Source organism: Tympanuchus pallidicinctus, unplaced genomic scaffold (assembly GCF_026119805.1).
Source record: "Tympanuchus pallidicinctus isolate F22 unplaced genomic scaffold, pur_lepc_1.0 scaffold3, whole genome shotgun sequence".
In the NCBI taxonomy this organism is placed as follows: domain Eukaryota; kingdom Metazoa; phylum Chordata; class Aves; order Galliformes; family Phasianidae; genus Tympanuchus; species Tympanuchus pallidicinctus.
In genome coordinates, this window is record NW_026294747.1 from 23,867,821 (window position 1) to 23,895,170 (window position 27,350).

Below are 27,350 nucleotides of genomic sequence, written 5' to 3' on the forward strand. Positions count from 1 at the left end.
ATAAATACGTTCTGTTAGTGTAGCATGTTGTCTTCAGAAAACGATTTGTGAAATGTCATTACCAACTTTGCTGGTAAAAGTATAGGCTGTCAGTTTCAGCAATGTTTACGTTCTCATTTGTGGTCCTAAACTCTAATCTGTTTGCTGTGGAGATAATCTTCCAGTTGTGAAATTCATTCAAGCCCATCCAGTATTGTCTTCCCAAGCCTGCAGAAGTTGGTGTGGCTTTATTTTTACTCACCACTAAGATTCATCAGCCCCAGAGCAATGTTTTAGTAGTAAATTATTTGTCATGGACTACAAAGGCAGTACTGCAGCTTCAGAAATAATTGTTTTGAATTACTGCTTCTGTCATCTGAACAGTCTGTTAGAGTTTACTCACAGTAAACTGGGAGTTTATTCGTGAGCCGTTACTTCTTTGTGATTACCTGTGTGGCTTTTGGGGTTGCTTCACAAGTTTGAGCTTGGTGCCTGCTCTGTGTGTGTCTGCTGCTTTTAGTGCATTCCGTGGCACCTAGGGACAGTGAAACAGAGTTGAACAGTCTCACTAAAAGCATCAGCCGTGATATATCTTCTTTATAACATGTATGGTTGCAAATGTCTTGAAAAATAAAAGGGAAGCAAGATGAACTGCCCCAGCACTGATTGCACTTCTCTCTAGTGGCATTTGGCTTTCGGGCAATGTAATTAGGGTTTTCTAAATTTTTACCTGATTTAAATATCTCTGACTGAAAGTTGATGTATTTGATCTTGTTTATATCAAAAAAGTAATGGTGATGATACTTAAGGCTTTCAAAATCCTTTTGTAACATTCAGCTGTATTAAAACTCTCAGTATATGCATATTTATTAAATGTGAGGGGACTTTGTTTCCCAGTTAGTGGAGATCATCCTGTTCCACTCCAATATCACAGGGAAGGTGTGCGTGCACTGACCTGGATAGGTAGAACTAATTATGGCTTTCTAAAATCAGTGTGTGTTTTTTCTCACTAGGAGCTCTTGTCATTGGCCAAACGGAAACGAAGTGACTCTGAGGAAAAGGAGCCACCAGCGAGCAAACCTACAGCATCTTCGGACTCTGAGACATCAGACAGCGATGATGAGGTGAGTTTGTCATGTTAGCAGTGAACTTCTGATTTGTCTGACTCTACCTCTGTGGTGAAGGTATTTGTCACGTGGTGTATTTAGCTTGCTTATACTGTAGAGTGGGACAGGCCATCAGTGGAACTGGTAGAGAACCATTTAGCTCAGAGGATGTGTACTCAGAAAGCCTTATCTTTGTTGTGAGTAATGAGCTTAGAGTAACTGTACACAAAATAATGTGAATGTGGTGAAGTTGACTGCCTGTTTAATCCCAGGTTCGTGTGGTATGAATGTTTCTGACATATCTCCTTACATCTAGTGTTTTTGCTGTATGGTGTTTGTGGCTGATGTGATAATGAAGTAGCTGAAGCTGGACTCTGAATTCAAGGGAGCGAGGTGTTCAGCTTTGGGAGAATTTACTCAGAGAGGAGGAGGGCTAAAGCACGTAGGACTGTTTCACAGCAGAACTGTCCTATTTTGCTGCTTTGATTCTCTAGTAACTCTACAGTGAAATACTTCAACCATTTGAGTGTGCAGCAGGGGCTGGTTTTGTTGGTCTTTCTGAAGAAAGGAAGGCAGGCAAGAGTTTAGAATTACTTTGGTTTAGGGTTTTGACAAACTCTTGTATAGCAGTGCTATAGACAGGTCTGCTACATGTCTTTTTTTTTATCTGGTGCTACATTCTAGAGCTGAGGAAAAGTCTGTGCTTTATTATGCAAGTGAAAATTGAAATTGATTTATTAAAACAGAGGATCTGACAAATGGGTCACTTAGTTATTTAAATAAGAACGTTTTCTTGAAGGGTTTGCAAGCTTTCTGTACTATGGCAGGTCTCTTATTGCATCTGTTCTTAACAATGAAGGAAGGAACTGTTCTGCTTTCCCCCCCCTCAATACTATGGGAGGGATTATTCACTGTGACAGCTTGCAGGAAGCATCAGTGATGAACCATTAACTGTTCAGCATTTGGGATTCTGTAAGTTTTTCCAGTACATGTTAAGAGTGCATACACTCTAGTATATTTAGTGCTGTAGATTTTTGCTGGATTTTTTTTAATAAGTATGATTGGGACACTGTTTCAAGCATTTATTTAAAAAAACAAAACAAAACAAAAAACACAAAACCAACACAGCAAATTGGTTGCTATTATTGTTACTGTCAAATAAGGAATGAGAAAATTGTGAATGGACTAGATGTTAGCCATCTTACTGAGCTACCACTCAACCTGTTGCTTTGAGTGTTCTGAACTCACAGCACACAGCAATGTTTATCCCACGCTGCTGGGCGATCAGTTCATCTGAAAATGTAAGCAGGTTTGGAGAGCACCTTGATTATGGTCTTCTCCCCTTTGTTTATCTGTGAAAACTGATAGAATAAATACTATTATTCAATTTTTTTTAGTGTAACTACATGTAAGGTGTACCTTTCCTTTACGTGTGGTGTACAGCAATGCATTCCCAGCAGTGCTAGGAAAACAAATGTTTCCGAAGTCAAGTCTGTCTTTTTTCATACGCACGGACCTTACAGATGCAGTAGTAACTCTGTTGTGCCTCGTGCAACTGGAACTTCCATATCTATGTAACATTTCTTCCCGATACTGTTCTTCTGACTTCCAAGCAGCAGGAGGAAAAGGTTTAGAGAAGAGATAATTAGGACATGCTTCTATTCCTGTGCCTGAAATATGCATTCCGAACTGCTTCTTGTAGCACGGTGAGACAGGCCAGGTTACGACAGCTCTGCTTTAGCCAGTCACTGTGTTGTGTGCATCCCTGGACTTCACTGCTTAATGTTCCTGCTTGAACAACCTTGGTCTTGCTTAGTGCTCTTATGGTTGCTCTGGGGTTTGCTTAGGCTTGGGGGTTAGGAGGAGGGGTCTATAAGCTGAAACCATTTTGCTTGACTTCCTGGAAGATGAGGACTTTGAGGCAGCAGCATGGAAATTGTTGCTGTGGGTAAATGTGCTTAAGCTTACATCCTTTGTGGTTCCTGGCTAGCCCTAAATGTTCCAGGATAGTTGGTATATTGCATATATACAGGAAAGGTGCCTCAGTCTCTGCTTTGGAGACTTAATGCCACGTTCTACTTTTCCATAGGGAAGAAAATTTGGGGAACTTAGGGCAGAGAACGATGATGCGTTTTTTGCAATTAAGAGCTTGTACAAATCATACAACGTGTATAGTGGTGCCCAAGTGATTTATGAGATCTTTACATCTGTGTATTGCTTGTTTTTATAGTGAGAGTGCACTTCTGGGAAAACTCAGCCATGCTGGATGTTCATTGTGTGCAAATACTGAGTTCTATAATTTCTTAAGGACCTGTTGTCTTAATCAGATTACCCAGCCAAGAGCCTGAGCGTGAGCTATAAATGATGAAGTAGGAGAGATGCACTGAATTGTATTCTGGTGGGTCTGCCAAATATATATGCTGAGTTGGCTGAACTGCTGTTTAGACTGCAGATGAACAGCGATGCCCACAAAGCTTTGTGCTAGCAAGTACCTCCACCTTCTCAAAGAGATACAGTAAGCTGGACGCAGGTGTAAGGGTGGTTTCTGTAACTGATGAGCAACGTGTGGCTGTGACCATTCACGAGCTCACCATCCCAGAGTGTTATCAACCTGTTGCATGTTTGCTTCTAGTCAGTTGCTTTTGAGGCTACTGCAGTAGAAGTACGTGTTGGCCTCGTTGCGGATTGAAGGTGTTGTGTAGATGGTGTTGTGGTAAGTTCACTCTAGGTTTTTGCTCTTCCTTTTATCCTGGCGTTGTCGCTCATGGATAATTCTCTCTGCTATGCTTGGATGACTTCTGGAACTGCTTCACTAACATCAGTTTAGTTTAGATAAAAAGCAGCAATGCTCCTGAAGGGTGTGATAGCAATGCTTGTATAAGATGGCATCCTTTTACACTCATTCTAATGTATTGAAGGGTTTGCTTGTGCCTTTTAACAGCTGTAGAGTGATAATAGAGGATACTTCAAGGCATGGAAAGTTAGGTCATGAATATTTGTTACCAGACTGGAATTCACTGAGGATTTGTTCTTTGGCCTTTATAGGCAGATTTGGTAGGAGGAGACAAACTCTTCAGCCATGCTAAGGGCTGTGGAACAGAGGAAAAAGTAAAGCAGAGTTCATGCAGACAGTAAGTCAATTCTGGGTTTGTGCTGCTGTTACTAGGAAAGGACTTGAAAGTTTAAATCTGTGTTGAAAGTTCAAGAGCTTTGGTAAACCACAGATAAGCAGAAAACTGCATGTGTTCCTTCTGTTTTGGGATATCTTGTGGGTTTGTAGAGATTAGTGTGTTAAATGTCTTCCCTGTGTGCTTTTGTTTCATAATGCTGCTTGACTATGCCTGTTAGACTGGACATGTTCTCTGCTCCTGTGGGGCCTTTGCCATACTTCTTCAAACTTAAAGAATTTTAAACAGTGGGTTTTAATTTGCCTCTACACGGCTGTACGCTTTCTAATTTGAGTTTCTGTGGAGACAATTTCCTTCAGGTGTTAACGCAGAACAGTAGAGCTGTCCTTAAGGAAGATAAAGGTGGCTGTTGTTAGCATGGAAGCACACACTGCAGATGTCAACTGGAGTTGTGCAGGCTACTGGTCTGGAGGCTAACATGCACCAAGAAGTGTTGTGAACCAGGTGGGAACAAAGCAGATACAAAATTTAGTTGGCGAGTAACTTTGAATTGCAGGCTAACATGGGAATAACCTACAGGGACGCAGATCTCAGAGCATGAGAGTCTTGCATGAGAGTTGTGGAGTACAGTGCTTCCTAAGAACATCTGATATCTGCCATCTCCATGTTGTCTCTCTGCAGGTCTCAGTGTTTTTCAGTACAGTGACTTCTAAAAATAACTCCAGAGCAAGTGTTAATTTGCAGCTTACACTGAAATTAAACTTACTAAATGTATTCTTTTTTTCTTAGTTCCTTTTTTTGTGAGCTGGTCTGAGTGAGATTCAGACAATAGGGGAGGACAGGTGAATTTTGGCCTTCATTCAGCTAGTTCCTGAAAAAAGCCTCTTCCATGACTTTAGAAAGTCTTGCCTCCTTCTCCCCTGTCCGTTTTGGTGTTTATACTTCAAGTCTCCTCTTGGCCTGAAATGACCCCTTAGATTTTCTAATTGCTAGACAGTAGTCACTGTGTAGGTGTTTGAGGCTCTCTGAATGATGGGTGCAGACCCTGAAAGACAGGAGAAGTAACAAGGGCTTTTTTTTCATTGTTTAGTTGTCAGGGTGGTGGTAGAGATCATTGTCATCTTGAAAAACCCTGAAGACTATAAATCCTGCCATATGTTAATGTCCATGCTGCCTGCAGTTTGTCTTCAGTCTGAAACTGCAGTTTGTGTTGTGTGGAGGACTGCCTTTTTTGTCAGTGGCATTAATGGAGGTGAACTGTTGGCACTGGCCCAGCTTACAGAGTGCCATACAGCCATGCCTGTGAGCCTGCCTGCCACACTGGTAAAAATCTGCACCAGTGGAGCTGAGCCACTGTTGCCACTGCTGAAGCACACCGCTGACTGCCCCACTGTGCTGACATCCTTACTGTCATACTTCCAAGGTCTGCCTCTGATGGTGTGGGCCAGCATCATAAAACAGGCAGCAGTACTTTTGAAGCAGTCCTGCTACTTGGGCACTGAAGATGTTGCGTTGCCATGGCATGTAAGTTCATCTGGGCTAGAAAAAGAACGCGTTGGTGAGGGGTCCTGGTCTGCTTTGAAGTTGTGACTTGTAATTTGCCTTTTGTTTGTATATTAAAAAAAACCCACTTGTTCAGAAGGGGAGGATGTGGCAAGGATGGGCTGGTAAACTTAGTTTTACAACTCTGCCTGATCTGATGTAAAAAGCAGGAAGAATAGCTAATTGCAAAGAGGAAAACTGAATGGCTAGTATGTTTGGGCACTGTGTGAATAGGCTGATGGCTATTTGAGTAGCACTGGTAAGAATTCTACTTCATTCTGCACAATCACGGCTCACTTTTCCTTTTTTTTCCTCTTGGGGTCTTCATCTCCCCGTTTGAAATATGGTCCAGGTTTCCTGGACTATAAATTATTTTCTTCAATCATTTTGTTTGGTTGCTTTTTTAGAAGCTGACTTCTAAATCTGGCTGACTTTAAGGACACTTTGTGTTGGCAGTCCATTCTGGATATTGTATCTTCACTTGGGCTTCTTGGGGAAATATGTAAGTGATCAGCTCTGTGAACCTTTGAAGCAGGAGGGAAAATTGAAATATTTTCTGTCTGCTTCCTGTGAGTGAACCATAAAGTTCTATTGTTCAATATTACTAAAAAAATGAGCAGAAAGCAATGTTACAGCACACTTTGGCATGGGTTTATTAACTTGCTACATCTGGAACTGTGGAGGGTTCCAGATGGTGGCCAAGGAGGCAGAGGCTGCTCGGAGTAGGCTTTGTAGCTGTGGATATTACATGGGAAGTGTTGACTGGAGCTGCCTGCTTCGAGTGAGGGAAAGGGAAACTGGAGGAGCTGCAGTGAAGGACAGATTTTTGGAAGCTATGGTTCTATGTCTGAGATGGAGGGAAGGGAAGCAAAGCAAACAAATTCTGGTGACTGTATCTGGATGTATGTTTTTACTTAATGCTAGCTGTGAACATGTGTTTCCCTTTCTGATCTCTGCAGATGTGCTAGAATAGGAGGAAGGGGCTGGAGACTTCAGTTTGGGCTGTGAGTTGCCAAGCCTTTCATGGCTTTCCAGTAGTGCTTTTTTATTTCTTTTTCTTGGGCTTGGATGACCAGGATAATTAGTGGCAATATACTGGTAAAGTTAGGCAGCAGCACTGTGACACTGAACAAGTAGAGCTTCGGTATGGGAACCGGTAAAGTTGTAAACACAAGCTCAGGCTGATACAAAATTAGATGCTTTCTGTGCAGTTTCTCACCTGTCCTGTGATGCAAAAGAGATTGAGGCATGGATTGCAATCCAAGGCTCACCACTAGGTAGCTGTTCTTACCCCTCAGAAAAGAGAATTTCTGCCTGACCTTTGTCAGATAAATTTGAATGCGTCGCTGACACTTAAAAGTGATGTTGAAGTAAACACTAATGTGGAAAGTACAAGGATGGTTGTGACTTCAATCAAAGGGTGGGAAATTTTAAGGATACTGATAGATGAGGTAGTAGCCTCTGACTACTTGGTTGAAGTCCATTTGGAGATGTTTGGTATACTCTAAAAGATGTGGAAGTGGAGGTCAGATTTGATGAAGAAGCCTGAAATGTGTGTGCACTGAAGATTAAATGTAAATACATATAAATGTAAATACATATACTTATGAATATGTATAGTTTAGTTGAAAAAAGTCTATAATCTTCCATATAAGATCTCTGTTAAGCATTGTTTTGCATGCTTTTGTCATTGCTTGCTTCCTTTTTGAGGGGTAATAGATGGCATGCTTGAGCTGTTGATGTGCATGAGTGGTGAGGGCAGCATACAGCTATGAAGAAGATAACGTTCTAAATGTATTTATTTAGAAACAAACCATTTTATTTCTGAAGAGAGAATCTGGAGGAATTCTAGGAGATGCAGCATGTTGCAGAACACTGTAAAGCCTTAAAATCTTCTTGTCAATCACACACACCATCCTTGTCAATTCTGTTTCCTTCTGGCTTTACCCATATGGTTGGGACCAGGGAAAAAATGTAGTAAGAAGTCACACTAAGGTAAATACTGCCTCTTCTCCTGAGAGTCTAGTGCTTGAAGTTGATGCTTATGTATATGTGGTGGCATAGACCCCAAACTTAGAAACTGCAGCCTAAAGTGAAGATATGGTGCTAAGACAAAGTTAAAATTAAGCCTAGGCATTTTTTTTTCTTTTGTGATTCTGATGTGGTTCCGACTTGTGCACTATATGTAAGGTGCAGAAGGTGGCACTACTGTCTAAGAATGAGAGTGCTGTTGGTTTGTTGGCATAAAAATACACAGGTACTGCAAACTCTTGGCAAAACTGAGCTATCCATAAGCCTCAGGTAATGAGCGTTCCTTTGTGAAATCTAAAATTTGTTCTTGAACAAACTAGTTTCAGAGATGCATCTGTTGCTTCTTCTGTTTAATAGCAGTAAGCTGATGATAACCTTTACAAATACATCTGGACACCTGTTACTTAAATTGTTTTCTTAGCTATCTGTCTTCAGTAATTTTTCCCCAGTGTACATGAGACTGAACTCTGAAGTGTTCGTCCTATTTTAAAGGAGTGTTTTCTCAACTGTTCGATTGAATGATAACTTTTTGCCTTTAATAAATAAAAGAAAAAAGCTACCATAAAATGCTTTCATTTACTGAGTTACCTACTGATTTTTTGTTTTTCCCTCTTCCCACCCACCCTTTGTATGATTGATTTGCTGCTGTCAGATACTGGACTTTTTCCCAATCATTTTCCCTCCAGTGTTTTGAGGAGGGATGGAGAAGGGAGGAGCAGTGTTCCTGCATTATGATCCCTTCCTTGTTTTTTTTCCTTACAGTGGACCGTTGGAGGTTCTAAAAACAAAAAAAAGGGAAAGGCGGGTAAGGCAGAGAAGAAAGGAGCCATGAAGAAACAGATGAACAAAGCTGCCTCTTCAGGCAGCTCAGATAAAGACAGCTCAGCTGAGAGCTCAGCACCTGAAGAGGGTAAGATAATACCTGTCCATCTCCATACAGCATGTACTTACAGCAGAATGCCAAGTGAAGTTGCATCTTTGGGTATATTGTAAAGTAAAGCTAAATGGTGATGTTAAAGACTACTTGAGAGAGCTTTTTTCTATGTTACTGGCAGACCGAATGGCTTCAACTTGCCATAGTTCCAGGCAATTTGTATTTGTAATGTATTTTTACTGTAATTCAACATAGCGTGGCTGTAGGCATTCCACTGGAAATGCATCACTCAATATTGCTTCAGTTGGAGAATGTATGACATAATTATTTGACTTTCTTCTGGAAAGCACCCTTCTTCCTTCCATCTGTAGTTTGGGTAGCATTTACTTTTATTCCAGTTGGTGTATTTTGCCTTCACAGAATTATTGTGACAACAAAGAGAATGAATGTAACATTAAATAATTAAGGGGGAACTTTTTTACTGTGAGAGTGATGGAGCACTGGAATAGGCTGCCCAGAGAGGTTGCACAGTCTCCTTTTTTGGAGATATTCAAGATCTGTCTGGACACCTACCTGTGGAACTGCTGTAGGGAGCCTGCTTTATCAGAGGGTTGGATTCAATGATCTCTAGAGGTCCCTTCCAACTCCTACAATTCCGTGATTGTGTAATGCAAGCAGAAGCTTATCTTATGTGTTTGCCCTGAATCAGATGTTTTGCACATTTACACTTAAATTAGTCACAATTTTAATTCTTAACTTTGTCAGGTGTTTTGGTTTTTTTTTTTTTTTTTTTTTTTTTTAACATTACTACTGACTGTTTCTACACTGGGCAGACTTCTTGTGTTCTTTCCTGTTTTTATCATGTCTGTGAAGGTTTGCAGGTGATTAGTTACAACTTCAGTTAATACTAAAAGTCAAAGTTAAGAAAGCATTTGAAGAAACTTACAGATTTAGGTACATTAAAGCATTGTGGAGACAGTCCAAAGCATGAAGTGACTGAACCTGTACCTATAAGCACATACAAACCAAGGCTTATAAGTAAGTGAGTAAGGTTGTGAAGCTGGAAATTTCCAGGAATACTGAGGGTTGGCTGACGCTGGAATAAAGAATTCTAGTATCTGTTTGCTTTTGGATTTTGGTGTAATGTGATTGATTAGATGAGATAGTCACAGCATTGGATCAAGTTCAAAGGTAGTGTTACCCAGTATTGTTGGGGATTCAGCTGTTCCCTAAGCCCAGGTGTAATTGAGGGTACTTATTGCTGTAATGCAGCTTGCTTTGCAACTTTGACAGTTACAAGGGTAGTGTGCTTTAATTCCATCTTGTGATGTAGCAGTGCCTACAGTTGCAGTCTTCGAGTGACCATTTTTGGTTACTTCACTTGCTGTAATAAGGAATATTGACAGTGGCTCATAGTGGCATTTGAGGTGTGAACACACACAGGTGTTATGGATGTCCAGGAAACTTCCAAGTAATGTAAGCATGTAGGCATAGAAATCTAACCGTAAGACCCAAACACTAATCGAAAGGGCTCCTAAGATTTTCTTGTTCTGCAAAGAATTTTACCTATGATGCATCTTGTTCATACACAGTGCTACTTGTTTCCTCATTTTTTGCAGTATGTGCATCTTCCTATATTAAAATATTTAGTGGGTTCTGCTTTTATTACATGCAGACTTTTCATATATATGCCCTCTGCTAACACGCTACATTGAAGTGGTTGGGCTTTGCCCCAGCTGAATTTTACTGCCTTGTGATTTTGTTTTAGGAGAAGTGTCTGACTCGGAAAGCAACAGCTCCTCATCTAGCTCAGATTCAGATTCTTCATCTGAAGATGAGGAATTCCATGATGGCTATGGAGAAGACCTTATGGGAGATGAAGAAGACCGGGCTCGACTGGAACAAATGACAGAAAAGGAGAGAGAACAGGAGCTGTTTAATCGGATAGAGAAGAGAGAAGTGCTAAAGAGAAGGTAAATTTAGACTGTTGATATTTGATAGCATGTTTATACAGGCTGTTGTATAAACAGCACTGAGTTAAATCCTCTGCAATGCACCGTTCAGTTAGACTGTTGAAATTAAATCCTACACATAAACAGTGATGTATAACATATCCTACATATTTCATATTGTGTGAACTGTTTATTTTCTCATTTATATGAGTAAACGTTATGGAACTTTAAGTTGCTGTTTCTGTGACTTGCAGGTAACTTATGTTGTTTGTTTAAAACACTGAATAATAATTAAAAAAAAATGAGAAGAGGGAATAAAGCAGAAAAATGGGGTAAATAGCTAGACAGTCCAGCAGATTGCAAGTAATTAAGTCTAACTCTTGCATAGTGTCAAACTGAAAAGCAGAGAACCCTTCTGTGTGTTCATGAAATTGTTATTCCCTCTGTTATTTTTCGTAGATACCATTGTATAGGAAACTGAGATCAAAGTGTTCCAGTGCTTTAGGATTAATATTCTCCAGCTTGATCTTTCTTTACAGATATTTTTTCTGTATTCTTAATTTGGACTTTTCTGTGTGGAGGCTGCGTGGACTGTGCTCTCATGTCTGAGGTCTAGGCATTTAGCACTCTAAAGCAGGTTAAGTTTCATGACAGATTTTTGTGTGAATTGTCCTTAAAGCTTGTTTAAAGCATACAGCAGAAATTCTGCATGTTCTTGAAAAAGGTTGGTTTCTGCAAGTTTCATAGCTGCTGAATGTGTGCGGTTATCCCTGTGTGCTGCTTTAAGCAGTAGATGACAGCCATTAGGATTACTTCCTCATATGTCTTTCCTGTACTGACTGTCATATGCTGCTACTTTAGAAAATGAGAAAGAATAAAGTTCCATAGAGCTTCGTCAGTTTTTTCAAAAAGCAATAGTGAAGCACAGAGCAGAACTACAGGTTGCCTCTGTGGGTATAAAGCTTGTTGGGGGTTTAGTAGAAGGGAGGGGGATATAGACGAATGGTTTTGGACATGTCATTTTCCAGGGTTCATTTGTGGATTTCTGCCTTAGCTGTTCTGGTGTTATTTGTTGCTGTAATGCTTTACTGTCAGGCAGCTTCCTTGTAGGTTGTTCACTTGTTTTCTGCACCTACGTAACAAAAGATTTGGTGTATGTGGGGCACGTTTTCTTCTTTTTCTTCCCTCTTCAGTGACTCTTCTGTTGTTTGCTGAGAAATTCCTCTAGAGGACGGACACTATCGTGTGAATCAAATCAATATAATCAGCTATCTAGTTATCCTAGAGCACTGACTGAATGTGCTTCTTAATACTACTTGCTGTGTCTTTTCTTGTCTGCTGCCCTCCTCAAACAGATCAAAATGGGGGAAAGGTTAGGCTTAGATCAGGTAGAAGGCCACCATTTTTCTGGATTTCATTCATAGTTTGTTTTTTTTATAACTGAATATTTTTCTTTTTAAGTAATCACATGAAAATACTTGATACAAACTAGCAAAAGAATTTAAGCTCGAGTTTCTGATACAATCTTAAACAAGTTTGTCCTGTTCAGTGGAAGGGGTTGGCAGGTAGAGCTAAGAGGTGGTTGTGGGAGGGATGGTTACTTAACTTCTTGTGGTAAGTTGAATTGTTCAGAATGTTGTCTGTATGTATCTTTTGCTAAATCTTTGGAGATGACAGCAAACAGGGCGTGTGACACAATGCCTGTGTCCAGGGTGCTATGCTTTGTTTTAAAGGTGAAATGTGCCATATGGATAATGCATTTTAAATTTCAGTTGCTGGAAGCTTTTGCTTATTAATCCACATGCACACTTTGCTAAAGCAGTGACCAGTGTGTGCTGCAGTGGAATCTGCCACAGGATGGTTCCAGCAGAATTGACTTTTCTGAGCCCAGTGGCTAAAAATGAGATTTCAGGATAACATGTTTAGGGAAGGTCAAAATAGAAGCGGTGAATCACAAAAAATGCCTGCGTCTGATGGAATGTGCTGTAGCAGGTGACTTGCTGTGACTTCTCTTTCTTACAGACGTGAGTTCAGGTAGATGGGTTGAGTTTCAGCAGGAAGAAGTTAGCATGGTGGTGGCTTAAAAGAACCAAGTTTTTTTTGCTGTTAAGGTTCAAGTTATGTGTAAATGCCAATTTATTTTTATAGCTGAAGGCAGCACGCAATGGTCGCTATTCTGGCAAAGATTAAGCTGACATAAGGGTAGGGTTCTTGGGAGAAACTATTAGTATGTGGTCTCCCCACCCCTTTAAGCTAGCTCTCATCTTCTGTAAGCCTGAACTTTATTGTGCTCAGCTTCTCTTTATCTTATTTTTCTTGGGGAAGAGAGGATGGGAGGGGAGCAAGACCCACCAGTGTTGTGGGGCAGAGTTAAGGGGTTAACTATCTTAGGCCAAGCAGTGCAAACGTTTCTTGAAGTTTACTGACCACTTAAACTGAGATAGCAATGTAATGGTACTTGGCTCACTTGAGAAGGGAGCATTCTTTCATGTGCTCTTTCTTTCAAATATGTAATAGATTTGAAATCAAGAAAAAACTGAAAACGGCAAAAAAGAAAGAAAAGAAAGAGAAAAAGAAAAAGCAAGAGGAAGAGCAGGAGAAGAAAAAACTCACACAGATCCAAGAATCCCAGGTAGGAAATGAAATGTATCTTAGTAACTGATTCTTTTTTCCTTGGCAACAGGAGATGGGATGCTGTTTCTCCCTGCCCCTGACATTTTTCCCTTAAAAATGTCAAACAGCACAGTAAGCAGGTCAGGATTTGGTTCATTTCAATGCTTAAGCTATCTTTAGCTTTTCAAGTTCATTTAAAAAGAGACTGACATCTTTGGCCTGCTGAGGGGTGCACTGATAACTCCTTTCAATGAAAAACGCAAAATAAAGAACGAGTTGTGGCTACACATGGAGTTCCTGTGACAAGGCTTGTCATTCAGTCTGGAATTCTTATATGCTGCCTTCTTACAAATTAAAGTTTGAGAGAGCCAGAAACTACTCAGCTTTTTACATTGTGTGAAGGAATAGCTTGAATTCTAGGAGAAACACAAGTTGTTTTTTTGTTTGTTTTTTTCTTTTTCGTATCTCCAGGAGAAAGAGGGCAATGCCATTTCTTGTGTGTGCGAGTGAAGCCTGTGTAACTGAATTATAGTTTCAAATGGCTGAATTGTTAGGTTGAGAGCCTGCCTTTAATTTAGAAGTCTGGGCAGTTAGCTTCCCAGAATGTGATGAAATTAATCTTGCTTAACGCCATCTGTGAATCGTTGTTTGTTTACTCTTGTAGTTTCTTGCCTCCTCTGTGCAGACGGATGTATTCAGAGGGGGAAATTCAGCCTACATTCTTTTTCTAATGAAATAGATGTTTACCACCTACATTAAGTTGGGTGAGATGAATTTTTCCCTCAGGCCCACTTGAAGTTGGTTGAGTCTCATTCCCCACGCCCCTCTCAGTTCCACATATGTACTTGCATATGAATGTACTTACACATATTGACCATATATGATATGTATGTAGATCCATATGTAGAGTGTGCTAGTGCATACATACATACATGTACATAAAAGTGTAGCCTTCCAGAAACGCCTGACTTACTTTCAATGACCATTTGTTACATAAACTGCATTCTAATTCTAGTTAGAACCTTAGTAAGAATTAGAAGACTTCCAGCATTTTGGATTTGTATTCCTATTGCAGACTTTACACTTTATATCTGATTTTAGTAATTTATCAGCTCTCCTTGCTGCTGAAGGAAAACGAGTGTTTTGGCCTGAGAAGTAGTCTTTGAGATTAATATTTATCCTTTTTTTTTCCTTCATGACTTGTTAGTTACAGAATTTTAGTTCAGTTTTATTTCTCTAGTCTTTTTTTATCTTCTTAATGTGGAGCTTGAGATTGATGGCAGAAATGCTGAAGAATAAATGTGTTAATCGTTCTTGACACAAAGTACAAAAGTCCTTTATTTTTGTATATTTACTCTTCCCTAGACTATGAAAGGACAAACTTAAAAAAACCAACCAAACAAACAAACAAAAAAAAAACCCACACCACCTGATGATTTTAAAATTGAATTTGTTAATATTTTCCATTTGAAGAGTTTTTGGTCTGCAAACCATTGTTTTCGTTTTAGTTCATGAATTGCTCCCCAGTGCTAAGGGATTTCTGTGCATATTTTTAGGTCACGTCACATAACAAAGAGCGACGATCAAAGCGGGATGAGAAATTAGACAAGAAATCTCAGGCAATGGAGGAACTAAAAGCAGAAAGAGAGAAAAGGAAGAACAGAACAGGTATGAAGGCTTTGTTTGTTCTGTGCTTTTTTTGCTTTCTGCGAGTGCTTCTGCCTGTTTCTAATTAACGCAGCGGTCCTACGCTTTGGATGAATGATCTGTCTGCATCTTCCTTGGTCTTTTGACCAGTATAATGACCTAGAAAATTATTTGATACTTCTTAACTCTTTATATTTCTATTCCCCCATAAGGAATGATCTGAAAACACAGCAAACTTCCCTGATATTTTACTGAATACCACTTACTAAGTAATGTCTAATTCATGTATTTGAGTCCGTTACTTCATCTCTGAATCGTCAAACCGTGGTTATTGTACTTGTGCTATCTTGTCTGCATTTGCTAGTTTCTTCACTGGCAAGTCATCTTGTCCTTCTTGTCACGGACTTTTAATGCATTACTTTTTTGTTTTTCTGGTGGGTTTTAATTGTGGCTCCAAACTCCAACACGTGAGATTTTTATTTTCCATGCAAAATAAGAATAAATTGTCTGACTGTGATATTTTTTAACTTGTATATCCAGTTGTTATGCTTATCTGCTATGGCTATATGCAGTCAAGTAGGGAAGCTGAAGATAACTACAATGGAGATCTAAGTTGGCAGTTAAATTACTTTGATTTCTCAGTTTGAATATATACAATGGAGTGTTTAGTTTGCTAGTAGATTTAAGCATGTGGTACTTGTATCTAATATAAAGATAACAGCTTTCCAGTTATGCTGGGGTTTTTTTAGTGGTTTTTTTTTTTTTTTTTTAACAATGAGATTTCAGCACACAAAAAAATAAGCTTGATTGGAAAAACAAAACAAAACACGGCTTGCTTTTTTTCTCTCTCCTCCAGCTGAATTGCTTGCAAAAAAACAGCCATTAAAGACTAGTGAAGTATACTCTGATGATGAAGAGGAGGAAGAGGATGATAAGTCTAGTGAGAAAAGTGATCGCTCATCCAGATCCTCATCCTCGGATGAAGAAGAAGAGTAAGTAGTAAACATAGGACTACGATTATTGTGGGATGAAAAACACAGGTACTCACGTTAGGTAGATCTGTTTTAGAGAATTGTGTGGGGACAGATGAGTGTGTCTAGGTGTTATCCTAATCCCAATTTACACAGTTTAGATTTTAGTCCTATAGTTCAGCTGCTGTAGAACTTTTGCATATTAGCCAGAGAGAAAGATGTGCTGGCTTGGTGCACAAGTCTTTCTGCTTTGTGGTAGCAAAGATAATGGGTAACATTAGTCAGTTGCATTACACCTTTCTCATGAATGTTAAATTTACGTATCTACGGTCAACTGGTATGTTAATCTTGTTTTCTTTTTACTAGTAATTTAAATATTTGGAACTTCTACTGCGCCTTGCTCTGATAATTATATCTCTTATTTTGTTCACTTTCCTTCTCATCTTTCCCACTGCAGGAAAGAGGAAATTCCTCCTAAATCTCAGCCAGTGTCTTTGCCTGAAGAACTGAACCGAGTACGGTTATCACGGCACAAGCTGGAACGCTGGTGTCATATGCCTTTCTTTGCCAAGACAGTCACTGGTTGCTTTGTCCGTATTGGCATTGGAAATCATAACAGCAAACCTGTTTATCGGGTGAGTTTAGTTCCAAGGGTTTTAGCTCTTTTTGTAGTGCTGTAGTACAGTATTTGCAGCTTAGTACTTCTGAGGAATCTATGATTAGGGTGATTAATGTAAAAAAGGTATTTTCTAGCCAGAAAATGTAGTTGCTGCCAAAGAAATGGAGAAAAATACTTTTAAGGTAAATACCTGTGTGTTCAGGTAGGTGAAGATGTGGAAACAGTTATTGGCCTTTAAATCAAGCTGGCTGATGACATGATACATACAGATGTGTAAATGTATGAATGTATACAGTGTATGTGTGTGGTGTGTGTGTGTGTATTACATGAGGGAAGGAGCACTAATGAAGCCTGTTCTTGCTTTGGTTCTTGCTGTCTTGTCTCTTCACTTGTGTAAGAAACCTGAGTTCAGGGTACTCTGACAGAGTAAGGATGAGTAAGAGTTGCTCCTTCTTCTGGAAATGTTCCCCAGTTACTGCATGATCTCAGTTCTCACATTTCAACAGCAATGTGCTTTAGAAGAGAAGATGATTTCGAACACGTGTTTCTATCATTGCTGTAACTACAACCATAGGGTGTAATAATACTGTCTAATATTGCATTAAAATGGTCCCAGAGGAGGCTGTGTTTAGTGTGTGGATAGCTATGGTGTCATTTTGGAAATTCAATTAACCTTAGTTTAATTTAATGTAAGGGAAAATAGGAAAGTGTGCATCATTTGGCTTGGAGGTAGACTAAGAAGATAACAGCAACCAAAAAATCCTTCTTGCCAATTTGAAGGTGATGCGTGGTGCAATGAATTCAGTACCTGATAATGGCTGCTGAAGAGTCCTGCTTGCTTTGGTCTGGTTAGAATTGTTAATGAGACTAAGGTTTTTGATATCTAGTGAAAAGACTTAAACGTGCCCAGGTATGTTAGAGGAACACACACACAAACACATGCATTTGCATTCATTCTTTTGTTTCTTTTGTGTACAGGTTGCTGAAATAACTGGTGTGGTAGAGACTGCAAAGGTTTACCAACTCGGTGGTACCCGGACAAACAAAGGACTGCAGTTGCGGTGAGATACAAAAATAACCCTCATCAGTTCCTGGATCAAAGTTGTTTTTATATCACGTAATGTTTCCTGCAGAGGGATGATGAGAGCCTTTCTGTATTTTTATTTTTTTTTTTTCCAACAATTGCTTTAGTCAAGTGTTGAGATAATCAAGTGTATTAAAGGCATGAGTGATGAGGTCTGGTTATGTGTTACAACATAAACAGTAATTTGGAGGGAAGAAGTTGAATATAGTTTTAGATTTCTCGCTTGTCTTTACAGCCCTTCTAGGATCAGGTGAAGGTTAACAGTTACATTATAAAACATCCTGGTGAGATAGGTCAAGAAGAAATTCATCATTTGGAAGAAATGGGAAAGTATGTGGAGAATAGATGTGGGTGAAAATATGCAGTAACAGCAGAAAAAAATAGGTCTTATCTGCATCCACGGTGATATACAGTAGCTGCTTATGCTACTTCAGGAGAGAACTCTGTGTTTTGATTGAAACATACGTGATGGCAACTAATTTTAGGAGTGGTTAGTAGCAGGTCTCCACAGAATGTAATCTTTAAGGCTTACTGGCTCTTGACTAACCAGTGAATGAGAAATTAAACTGCAGCTGGCTTCTGCGTTTGGTACAATTCAGTACTACTTACAGATTACTTCTACCGGTCCAAATGTGAAAGAACTTTGTTTCCCAAGATCATGCCATGGGTCACCAAATAGGGGATTTGAAGTTTAGGTGTGAGATAAGTCAGTTTCCCTTTTCTACTGAGGATACTACTGTTCCCTACAGACATGTCATCAAGTATTCCCTTGCACTATTTGTTGGTACTAGTAGCTGACTGAAGCTCCTGAGCTGTGGCTGATCTTACTGAAGTTAGGAATAAATAGTATGTGAGCCAAAAGAGCAGCCTTAAGTGTCTGTTCTGGGGTTTTATGAGTCAGTTTATTACCAACTAGTATAAGATTACAGCTCTGTACCTTCACAAAGGGGTGTTACGTTTTTCTTCTTGCAGGCATGGCAGTGATCAGCGTGTGTTTCGTTTGGAGTTTGTCTCAAATCAGGAATTCACTGAAAGTGAGTTTATGAAGTGGAAGGAAGCGGTAAGTTTGGCAGTCTTTAATTTCTTCTCAGCAGCCCTCTACAGCTGGTATTCTAAGTGAAAAATGAACTCTCTATTTCATTTAGATGTTTTCTGCTGGGATGCAGTTACCCACATTAGATGAGATAAACAAGAAGGAAGTGTCCATCAAAGAAGCTCTCAACTACAAGTTTAACGATCAGGATATTGAGGAGGTAAACAGCATGTTATTGTGAGGCTATGGCAGTACTTAAAAGCTGAGTAGCAGATTAGCCTTTAGAAGCAGAATGATCATGGTATCACCTTCCTAAAAAGAAAATGAGATTTTATAACTGGATAGAGTATCTTGGTGATCCAGCTGTTTGGTTCACATTTCTGCTTTACTTCATCTTTGTTACCTCCTCTTCAACTTTTGTTGCAGGGCTTTGAACTCCTAATCAAAGTATGGCAAGGTATCTCTCAAATTATAAAAAGCTCACAGCGTGGTGATAGATGCATTTATTACAGTTCCTACAGCCTACTATTTCCTTCATACTGACCAAATGTGATTAGCATGAGACTTTTGTAGGTCATTAAGTGAGGGGAATGGAATTGTAACTCATTACCAAGTCACAAAACAAAAAATGCAGCAGAGAAAGAGCATGAGTAAAATATTGTGGCAGTAAGTAAATTTCTTAGATGATTCTGATCTGTTGCTTCTAGAGTACAAGTATTAAAGTAGACATTGCATACCTGCATTTCTTTGCTGTTTCTTCTGGTTTTACAGATTGTGAAAGAGAAGGAAAGGTTCAGAAAAGCCCCTCCAAATTATGCTATGAAGAAAACTCAGCTGTTAAAGGAGAAGGTGAGAGATGAGACGATGCCTGCAAGCTTAGTACAGTCTTTGATTTTGAAGAACTGGAGCTCCTCTGGATTTTGGCAGTAATCAGCTGAAAGCTCAACTTTAAGTATACAGCTAAGAGGTGGATCTCAAGATTCATTACTGAGTTCAGAATACTTAAGTAACCCAGCTTAAGCTATTGCATTCTTTCACTGAAGGCAATTGCCAACAATTCTACCTGTCTCTTTGTGTCCTTTGAAGTTCTCAAGCTGTTCAGCTTTAGAAACTAGTTTTCCTTTTATTTTTTGTAAGCTACTCCTTAGTAACACTTGACAGTTGTTTTCAAAACTAGTGTTAAATTGCCTTTTGCTTGAGGGGAACAGTTTTTACTTTGATAATGGCCAGTGGTTTGTGTTGAAAAGAATACATTGCTGAAAGATTTACCTGCTACCAAATTGCTTTACATGTACACTTCCTGAAATGCGTAGATTTAACAGTGCTGAGAAGCCAAAGCTCAGAAGACAAGTAAACAAACTGTCTTAAGTATCTCAGAAGACAGATAGAAAACGTTGTTTTGTTTGGTACAGCCCTTTCTCAGGACATTTGCGTTTCATACAAAACCTAAGAGTTCATATTAATCATATGTTCTACGTTCTTTTGCTAAACTGCAGTGTTTGATCGTCACTTTTTACTAAGTGTGAATATATAAATCGTTAGTTTTATGGTGCAGAGGGGTGCAATTCCTTTTTGTTATCACCAGATGGCATAATAAGCTGTTTTTCTTCGTTCTGCTCTCCAGCTTGCTAAAATAAGTGGCAACTCACAATTGCAGAAATAGTGTCTTTTCTTGAGCTGTCAAATAGCAATGATAAAACTTACTCAAACATGTAGCTTAAATCATGTAACTTGAATCAGCTAGCTGACTGGTCCTATTGGTGCTAAGTAATCTTTAGTTCACAGAATTTTTCAGAATGAGAAATCCAGTTTTGTTTTAAGCTGCAAAGGGGAGTTTAGCTCTCTGCTGTGTTCTCATTATATGTGGTTAGGACATTTGGAATTGAATAGGGTTTGCTGGCTCATTATTGGGTCTATCCCTCATTTCTTTGACTAGTTCTGTGGTTTAAAAAAAAAAAAAAAAGGTAGTGCTTAATAAGTTATTGTTTGGTTGAAGGCCATGGCAGAGGACTTGGGGGACCAAGATAAGGCCAAACAGATTCAAGATCAGCTAAATGAACTTGAGGAGAGAGCAGAGGCCCTGGATCGTCAACGAACAAAAAACATTTCTGCCATCAGGTAGGAAACTGATATTGGGCACTTTCTGTATTTTGGTTGATGCTATTTTAGGAAGAGTGGTGAAATCAATTAAATCAGCAGTGTTTTAACTGTAAGTCTTTGTTTCTTTGTTGTATGGATTGCATACTGATGGCTCTGCTAATATTTGCCTGCTGATATTCGCCTCCGCTTCCTTGTATGTGTCATTCAGTTAAAAATGTCAAAAGCAGAAACTCTTTATGTAACCCTGGTAGCAGTTGCATTCCAATAAGAGTAATCTGTGGTCAGATGAAGATGCAAGAATGCTGACAGGCTTTTTATTGTGTAAGAGTTGATAAATGACAGTCATTTTCTTTTTCTTTATCCCTCCCTTCTTTTTTTTTTTCTTTCCCTTTTTCTGCAGTTACATCAACCAACGAAATAGAGAGTGGAATATTGTTGAGTCTGAGAAGGCTCTTGTGGTAAATAATGCCAAATTAATACTTCTGTGTATATAGAGATGAAATGATGCAGAGCAAGATAATTGCATGATGAAGTTGCTCTTTTTTTAATGATTTTATAAAACTTTTAAATAGGCAAGTGATATGATTTTATTTTTTTCAAGTGTATTGCTTTGCTTTTGACCAATTCAGTCAGGAGATTCCTGACTATAGTAGTAATGTAATACATTTTATAAGGCAAAGATATCAGAAAGGAGACTTTGAAGAAGAAAATAGTATTGAATTCTCTGTGATGACACTTTTAAGAAAAGTTAAGCTTCCTAACAAATGCTAAAGCCTCAGTTACCCTTAGGGTTGTTGTGCGGGTGTTTTCTGTTGTATTCAGAAAGGGCAGTTTTGACTTGTAAAATATGGGGCGGTGGGTGTTTAAAAAAATCTTTCTTGTCTGTAATACTGTTTTTTCTATGACCTTGATATTGTGTGTACCTGGTGTGTGTGTGTGCATGGTTGGGGTGCTGTGGGAAGATTTACAAGGATGTAAGCAGCTAACTGCAAAATGGTGTGCCTTTTTTGTTCAGGCTGAAAGTCACAGCATGAAAAACCAGCAAATGGACCCCTTTACTAGGCGGCAGTGCAAGCCCACAATAGTGTCTAATGTAAGTATAATGTTGAAGTTCATCTGGGGCAATTTGCAGAGCAGCAGAAAACAATGGAGAGAGTAGGAAGGAAAATGTTGCTTGTACTTGTGCCTAGCTGTGCCATCTGCTATTAAAATACCGGGTGCCAGGATGAGATGTAATTGAGATTCTAACCTTACTCTCCCCCAAAAGGGGAAAAAAGTGCCCCCTCCCCCAACATAGAGGATGTAAATTATGTGGGCACATGGAAAAGCAACTGTGTATTTTTTTAGTGAATTCTAACACATAGAAATACTTACTGTGTATTTAGTTAGCTTTAGGAAGGCAGTTTACTTTTGGTCTGGTTTTGCTTCTAATTAGTTGAGATCATCTTTAAAGATTTGTGAAAGGGGGCCCCAGACTACTTGGGCCTGTGATGTAAAGCAGTTTAACACAGAATTCCATTGTGATAGTGGCAAAAACTGCTACTGCCATCTATAGATACATTAGTGATGGATAATGAAGCTGAAGGATCACCTCTTACCTGTAAGTGATGAAACTTTGAAGCCTATTCTGAAATGCCACCAGTACCATTTTTTAAATTACTTTTTTTTCCTCTCCTTTCAGGTAAAGTTGGCACTGTCAGTCTCCACAGATTAGCAAAGCAGAAAAGGGATTTTATTGTGGAAATTGAGCTAAATGATTATTTATTAAATGATTATTTATTGAAAGGTAGAATCATAATTGAGTAAAATTGTTATACTAGACAACCATTATCATGTAAAGAAAATAGTCTTGTAACAGTTTCTTCTCTAGTGCAGTATTTTAGCCAGAACTGAAAGATAAAAGCAGTACATCTGAGGGTAGTGTTAAGTCTAGTCACAGGAGCAAATCACAACAACAAAAAAGATAGTGTCATCTTAAAGAAGGACTTTCTGACGGATAACTTTTAGTTTAATGCATTACATAGCTATTAGAATGAGTTTAATTGTCTTTGAAATCCTGAAGATCAGACTAACTGATCCCCATTCTCTGTTGGTTTTGTATGAATGAGCGTGAGCATTGTCTTTAAAAAAAAAAAAAGATGGCCACCAATTTAAATGCAGTGTTTTATTTTCCCCTGCAGTCCCGAGATCCTGCTGTCCAGGCTGCTATTCTTGCCCAGCTAAATGCAAAATATGGATCTGGTGTATTACCAGATGCTCCAAAGGACATGAGTAAGGCAAGTTTCCCATTTTGCTTCTGTTATGTTTCCTCCCACTGTCACCATTTTGCCCTAGAAGCTTATGACTAAAACTAAATAGGCATTTTTCAGTTCTAGAAATAAGTATTGTGTGAAGCATTATTGTAGAAAAAGAACAGCTTTTTCTGCCGTGGAGAAATAAAGTTAACTTTGTTTAGCAATAACAGCTGAACTAAATATGTTTGTGATTAAGTGAAGGGAAAAAGTATTCTTATCTCTGACCTTTGTCTGTACGGATGTGGGTTGGATATTTACATATTCTTCTTTCAGGGTCAAGGGAAGGATAAAGATGTGAACTCTAAATCAGCCAGTGACCTCTCAGAAGATCTTTTCAAAGTCCATGACTTCGATGTAAAGATTGATCTTCAGGTTCCCAGTTCTGGTAAGTGTTTCAGTTGAGTCTGGGGCAATGATTGCTGTTTGGTACGATTGTAGAGGGATATGATAGAAGAGCTCACTTCTTCCAGAACAGTTCTTTCAGAGTCAGTCATGGGCTTTTGAAAATGGGAGCAAGCACTCTGTGTTTGTCTTCTTGTGAAGTGTCTCACATTGAGGAAGTGTGAACATGTGCTAGTGATATTTGCTGAGGAAGAGGTGTACTGTGTTGCACTGAAAGTATGTATGTCCTTGTTCCATCTACAAAGAAAAGGAGGTAATATGAGAGTTTTCTGATTCATTCTTCTAATCTGCAGTGTTTGTGTCTCACATAGTTCTTGAGGAACAGATGTGAATGTTGTATTTAATAAATCATGATATCTACCTTTATACTTGCTCTATGAATTTGTGGAGTCACTTTTTGAAGCCTGATAAGCCCATACTGTCCTGTTCCATAACCTGCATATGCACTATGTGGAAAAAAGTATTGATTTATGAACCTGCTGTTCTATAAAGTTGCTGTTTGCTGTCTTTGGTATTGCAGATGACATTAAGGCCAAATTGCATGTGCTTTATCTTTGAAGATAAGCAGTAAGATGGCTGTATTCTTAATTTTTAACCTGATGTATTCCAGAAAAGCCAAATACGCTTTGGTGGTGGTTTTTGTTAGCAAAAACAAGAAGTAAAATTCTGGGTTTTTTTTGTTTTTTTTTTTGTTTTTTTCTCTTGTATTTTGGTCCTCACTCTTCCCTTGTCCCCAACAGAATCAAAGGCACTGGCTATCACCTCCAAGGCTCCACCAGCAAAAGATGGTGCTCCTCGGAGATCATTGAATTTGGAGGACTACAAAAAGAGGCGGGGGCTTATTTGAGCATGCCCGCTCTGCTGCTTCTGATCCTGCATGCTCCATGATGATGTCCTACCTTTTCTTCTTCCCCTTTCAGTTCTCCCTTCTGGGTTGGAGCAGCAATGGAGCTGGGAAGAGACTCTTTAAAACTGCCAGTCATCTGTAACATAAACCATTCAACTATTTACTGTATAGACCTCCCTTCTTGCCCTTTCTTCCTGCCCCCCTCACAAATGTGGATCTGTGCTATTTGGGGTCTTCCCATTTCTTTTAGTTTGAGTTCTGTTTTTATTTTGTTGATGCAGCTCGTTGGTCCACTCTGTGTTCAGTATTAGCCTGAGGTGTGGATTTCTGTAGGGATCTCTTTTGGTGGTTGCAGAATCAGCACTTGGTGATCTCCCCTTACATACCACCACAGGCACGGTGAATAAACATTGGCGCAAGACCTTTGTGGCTGGAAGGTCACCTGCACTTTCTTCTTCCTCCTCCTCCTTCATTCTAGCTTTGGAGAAGGGAATCTTCAAAAACTGGCTTAGGTTCAAAGTGTAAATTTTTTTGGGAGGGTTGTGTGACTTTTTTTCAGGTGTTTTTTTTATCATTTTTAAGCTGCAGTACTATTTGTATCAGTCTGTCACAGTTCTTTACGGCTGTTTTGAATTTCTACCAGCTGTACTTGAGCATCTGAAATTGCAAGAAAGAAACTCATTAAATGTGATTCTTCTTACTAAAACGGCTTGGCTGATATAGCTGTTTAACTTCATGTTCTCTTCTTTATTTACGCTTAATTGATGAGAGAGGTACACGGCTCTTGATGTTGGACTTGTCATCTGTAGCACATCAGGAGTCTCCAGCTTTACTTAGTGAAGTAGCTCTTTCTGGGGTGTCCCTGGGGTGCTCATTGGTTGGGCTTTATTTTTTCTCCCAGCCTCCAGTATCATGTATTTGTTAAGTCATCACGTCTTCGTTGGGGTCTAGCTCACATTTGTTTCTTGCCTTGTGAACCATATAAACTGGGCTTCTATGAAACAAACATAAAAGATTAAGAAATAAAATCACTTTGTGTGAAAGGGGAAGGACGCAGTAAGGACACAGTAGAAAGGTCAGCAGGTAATATGTGAGAGGTAGCTGATGCATATTTTTCTTATGAGATCTGGTACGAGTGAAGTGCAACACTAGCACAAGAATTGTATGGCTTTATGGAATATTTGACTGGACACAAGATGACAGCTCAATTATCACTCAGGTGTTTAAAAAAAAAAAAAAAAAATCGAAGTGTAAATAAGTTACATTTAACAAAGAGCTTTTCCAAACAAGATGCAACTGAATATATGGAGCTAAGAACTAAATTAAAAGAGAATTAGAAATCTAAAAGGTTAGAGGCCCTCGTTCAGGTAATCGTGGAAGCACGTGCTTGTTCCTACCCAGGCCAGTACGTATATGCTAATTTAAGCACTGAACTGGATAGGAATGTTTCTGGGGACCCCAAAGAGGGAAAATGCTGATGCTCTCTTTGTGTCAGAGCATTACTATTTTTCTGACATCATACTCTGGTTATGTTTAAACCTGTGTGTGATACTACCTTCTTGTTGGATTCTTAATGAAACTTTAATCTAGTTCTTATTTAACTTTCTTTTATTCCTTTTTAATGGTAGCTTTAAAGAAACATCATGTAATTGTGTGCAGATTGATACTATGAACTGTGTATAAAAAGAAAATCAACATATGAAGCAGCTATAATCTACCATGTAAAGAAATAATTAGGGATATTTCAGTACTTATTTACTGAATAGTCCATAATTCTAGGACAAATGGATTATTCTGTAAATATGTAATCATAGACTGCTTTATTTGATGGCCTTTTCTAGCAGCTTCTCTGGAGTTGTTGTAGGCTCTCACATATATGTACTTTTAACTTTTTTAAGAGTGGATTTATGGAATCTACCACAATAACTTCATAGGAGACATCGTAATTCACTGTGTAGATATGCATTTGATATGATTTTGTTTTTTCAACAGCTTCAATGATGTTAACGATTTGTAATAAAAAGAAAATCAAAACTTATTTTGCAGTAGCCAGTTTTCAAAATAATCGCTCTCCAATGCTTTGCAGAAATAATTGCAAAATCAAGCAGCCCAAAACTTGATTTTCACATGGCAGTGCCTCGGCGCTTGGGTTCAATGGAAAGAGATCTCTGGAGGTCGAGTTAACTCAAATTCAGTATTTTTAACGTGCTTGCCTTTGACTCATGGGTATTAGCAAGCGTCTGCACTCGGTGCTAATGTGAGTAGGCTGTACTGCAGTAAAAATGTCAAGACCTATAGAGTGTTGCAAGAAACTTCTAGTGGAGATGACCAAAATGGGAGATGCAGTGAGTTTAGAATGCAGAACTGAATGATGGACAGTGTCCTGTTTATCTGCAACTATCAAACTGCCACCTACCCTCTGAAAGTCTCTGGATTCTGCTGAAATACTGGATTGGTTTTTGTTTTTGTTTGTTTGTTTTGGTTTTCTTTTTTCTTTTTTTTTTTTTTTTTGAGAGAGAGAGAGAGGAAACAGTAAATTATCATGCAAACCTCTTACATTGAGAATACATCAAGAAAGTACTCCGAATAGTTACAGAACTGTGTATGAAAGCTGTAATCTTTTTTCCTTTAAGTGCATGTAAAGGTGAGTGACTATATCTCCCACTCATTAGGGAGAGACTTGTTTGCTCTGTTTCATTGGTGTCCTAGCATATAGTTCATTACAATTGTACAGACTTCTATAAATAAACTTGGTTTGTTGGTTTAATAAGGTTGATTATGTTTATCCCTTGATCTGAAGTGCAAAGAGTTTTCTATCTGCGGAAGTTTGTTTTTTCAGAAACTTACACTTCATTTATCAGTCTAGAAATATAAAAAATAGAATACTAACACTGTAAAATAATTAATGAAAAATAAGGCCTTTTTTTTTTTTTTGCAAGAGAAGCTGTTGTCTGCTGGATCACTCTCTACTCTTCTTACCACTAGAATCAAATGGAACCCGTTGGAAGGCCAGTTCGTTTGCATCTCTCTTGTGTTTCATTAAAAACACAAATTCCACTTGTCTCATGACTATAAAGGCTACTTTTGTAGTCCAAGCTGCTAAAGCATTCATCTCCTGAATGAGACAG

General features: G+C 38.9%; 1 protein-coding gene across 1 annotated transcript in view; it reads left to right on the forward strand.

Moving 5' to 3' along the window:
* RTF1 (RTF1 homolog, Paf1/RNA polymerase II complex component) overlaps positions 1-26,992 on the forward strand; it is a 28,612-nt gene extending 1,620 nt beyond the window's left edge. The window contains exons 2-18 of the mRNA XM_052696289.1: positions 993-1,103; positions 8,549-8,696; positions 10,429-10,633; positions 13,130-13,244; positions 14,782-14,893; positions 15,729-15,864; positions 16,301-16,478; positions 17,441-17,523; positions 18,519-18,606; positions 18,692-18,799; positions 19,351-19,428; positions 20,576-20,697; positions 21,080-21,137; positions 21,695-21,772; positions 22,860-22,955; positions 23,247-23,358; positions 24,116-26,992. Of these exons, the coding sequence (XP_052552249.1) occupies positions 993-1,103; positions 8,549-8,696; positions 10,429-10,633; positions 13,130-13,244; positions 14,782-14,893; positions 15,729-15,864; positions 16,301-16,478; positions 17,441-17,523; positions 18,519-18,606; positions 18,692-18,799; positions 19,351-19,428; positions 20,576-20,697; positions 21,080-21,137; positions 21,695-21,772; positions 22,860-22,955; positions 23,247-23,358; positions 24,116-24,222 (1,935 nt within the window). The 3' untranslated portion in view covers positions 24,223-26,992. The remainder of the gene's footprint in view (positions 1-992; positions 1,104-8,548; positions 8,697-10,428; positions 10,634-13,129; positions 13,245-14,781; positions 14,894-15,728; positions 15,865-16,300; positions 16,479-17,440; positions 17,524-18,518; positions 18,607-18,691; positions 18,800-19,350; positions 19,429-20,575; positions 20,698-21,079; positions 21,138-21,694; positions 21,773-22,859; positions 22,956-23,246; positions 23,359-24,115) is intronic.
* The last annotated feature ends 358 nt before the right edge of the window (positions 26,993-27,350 follow it).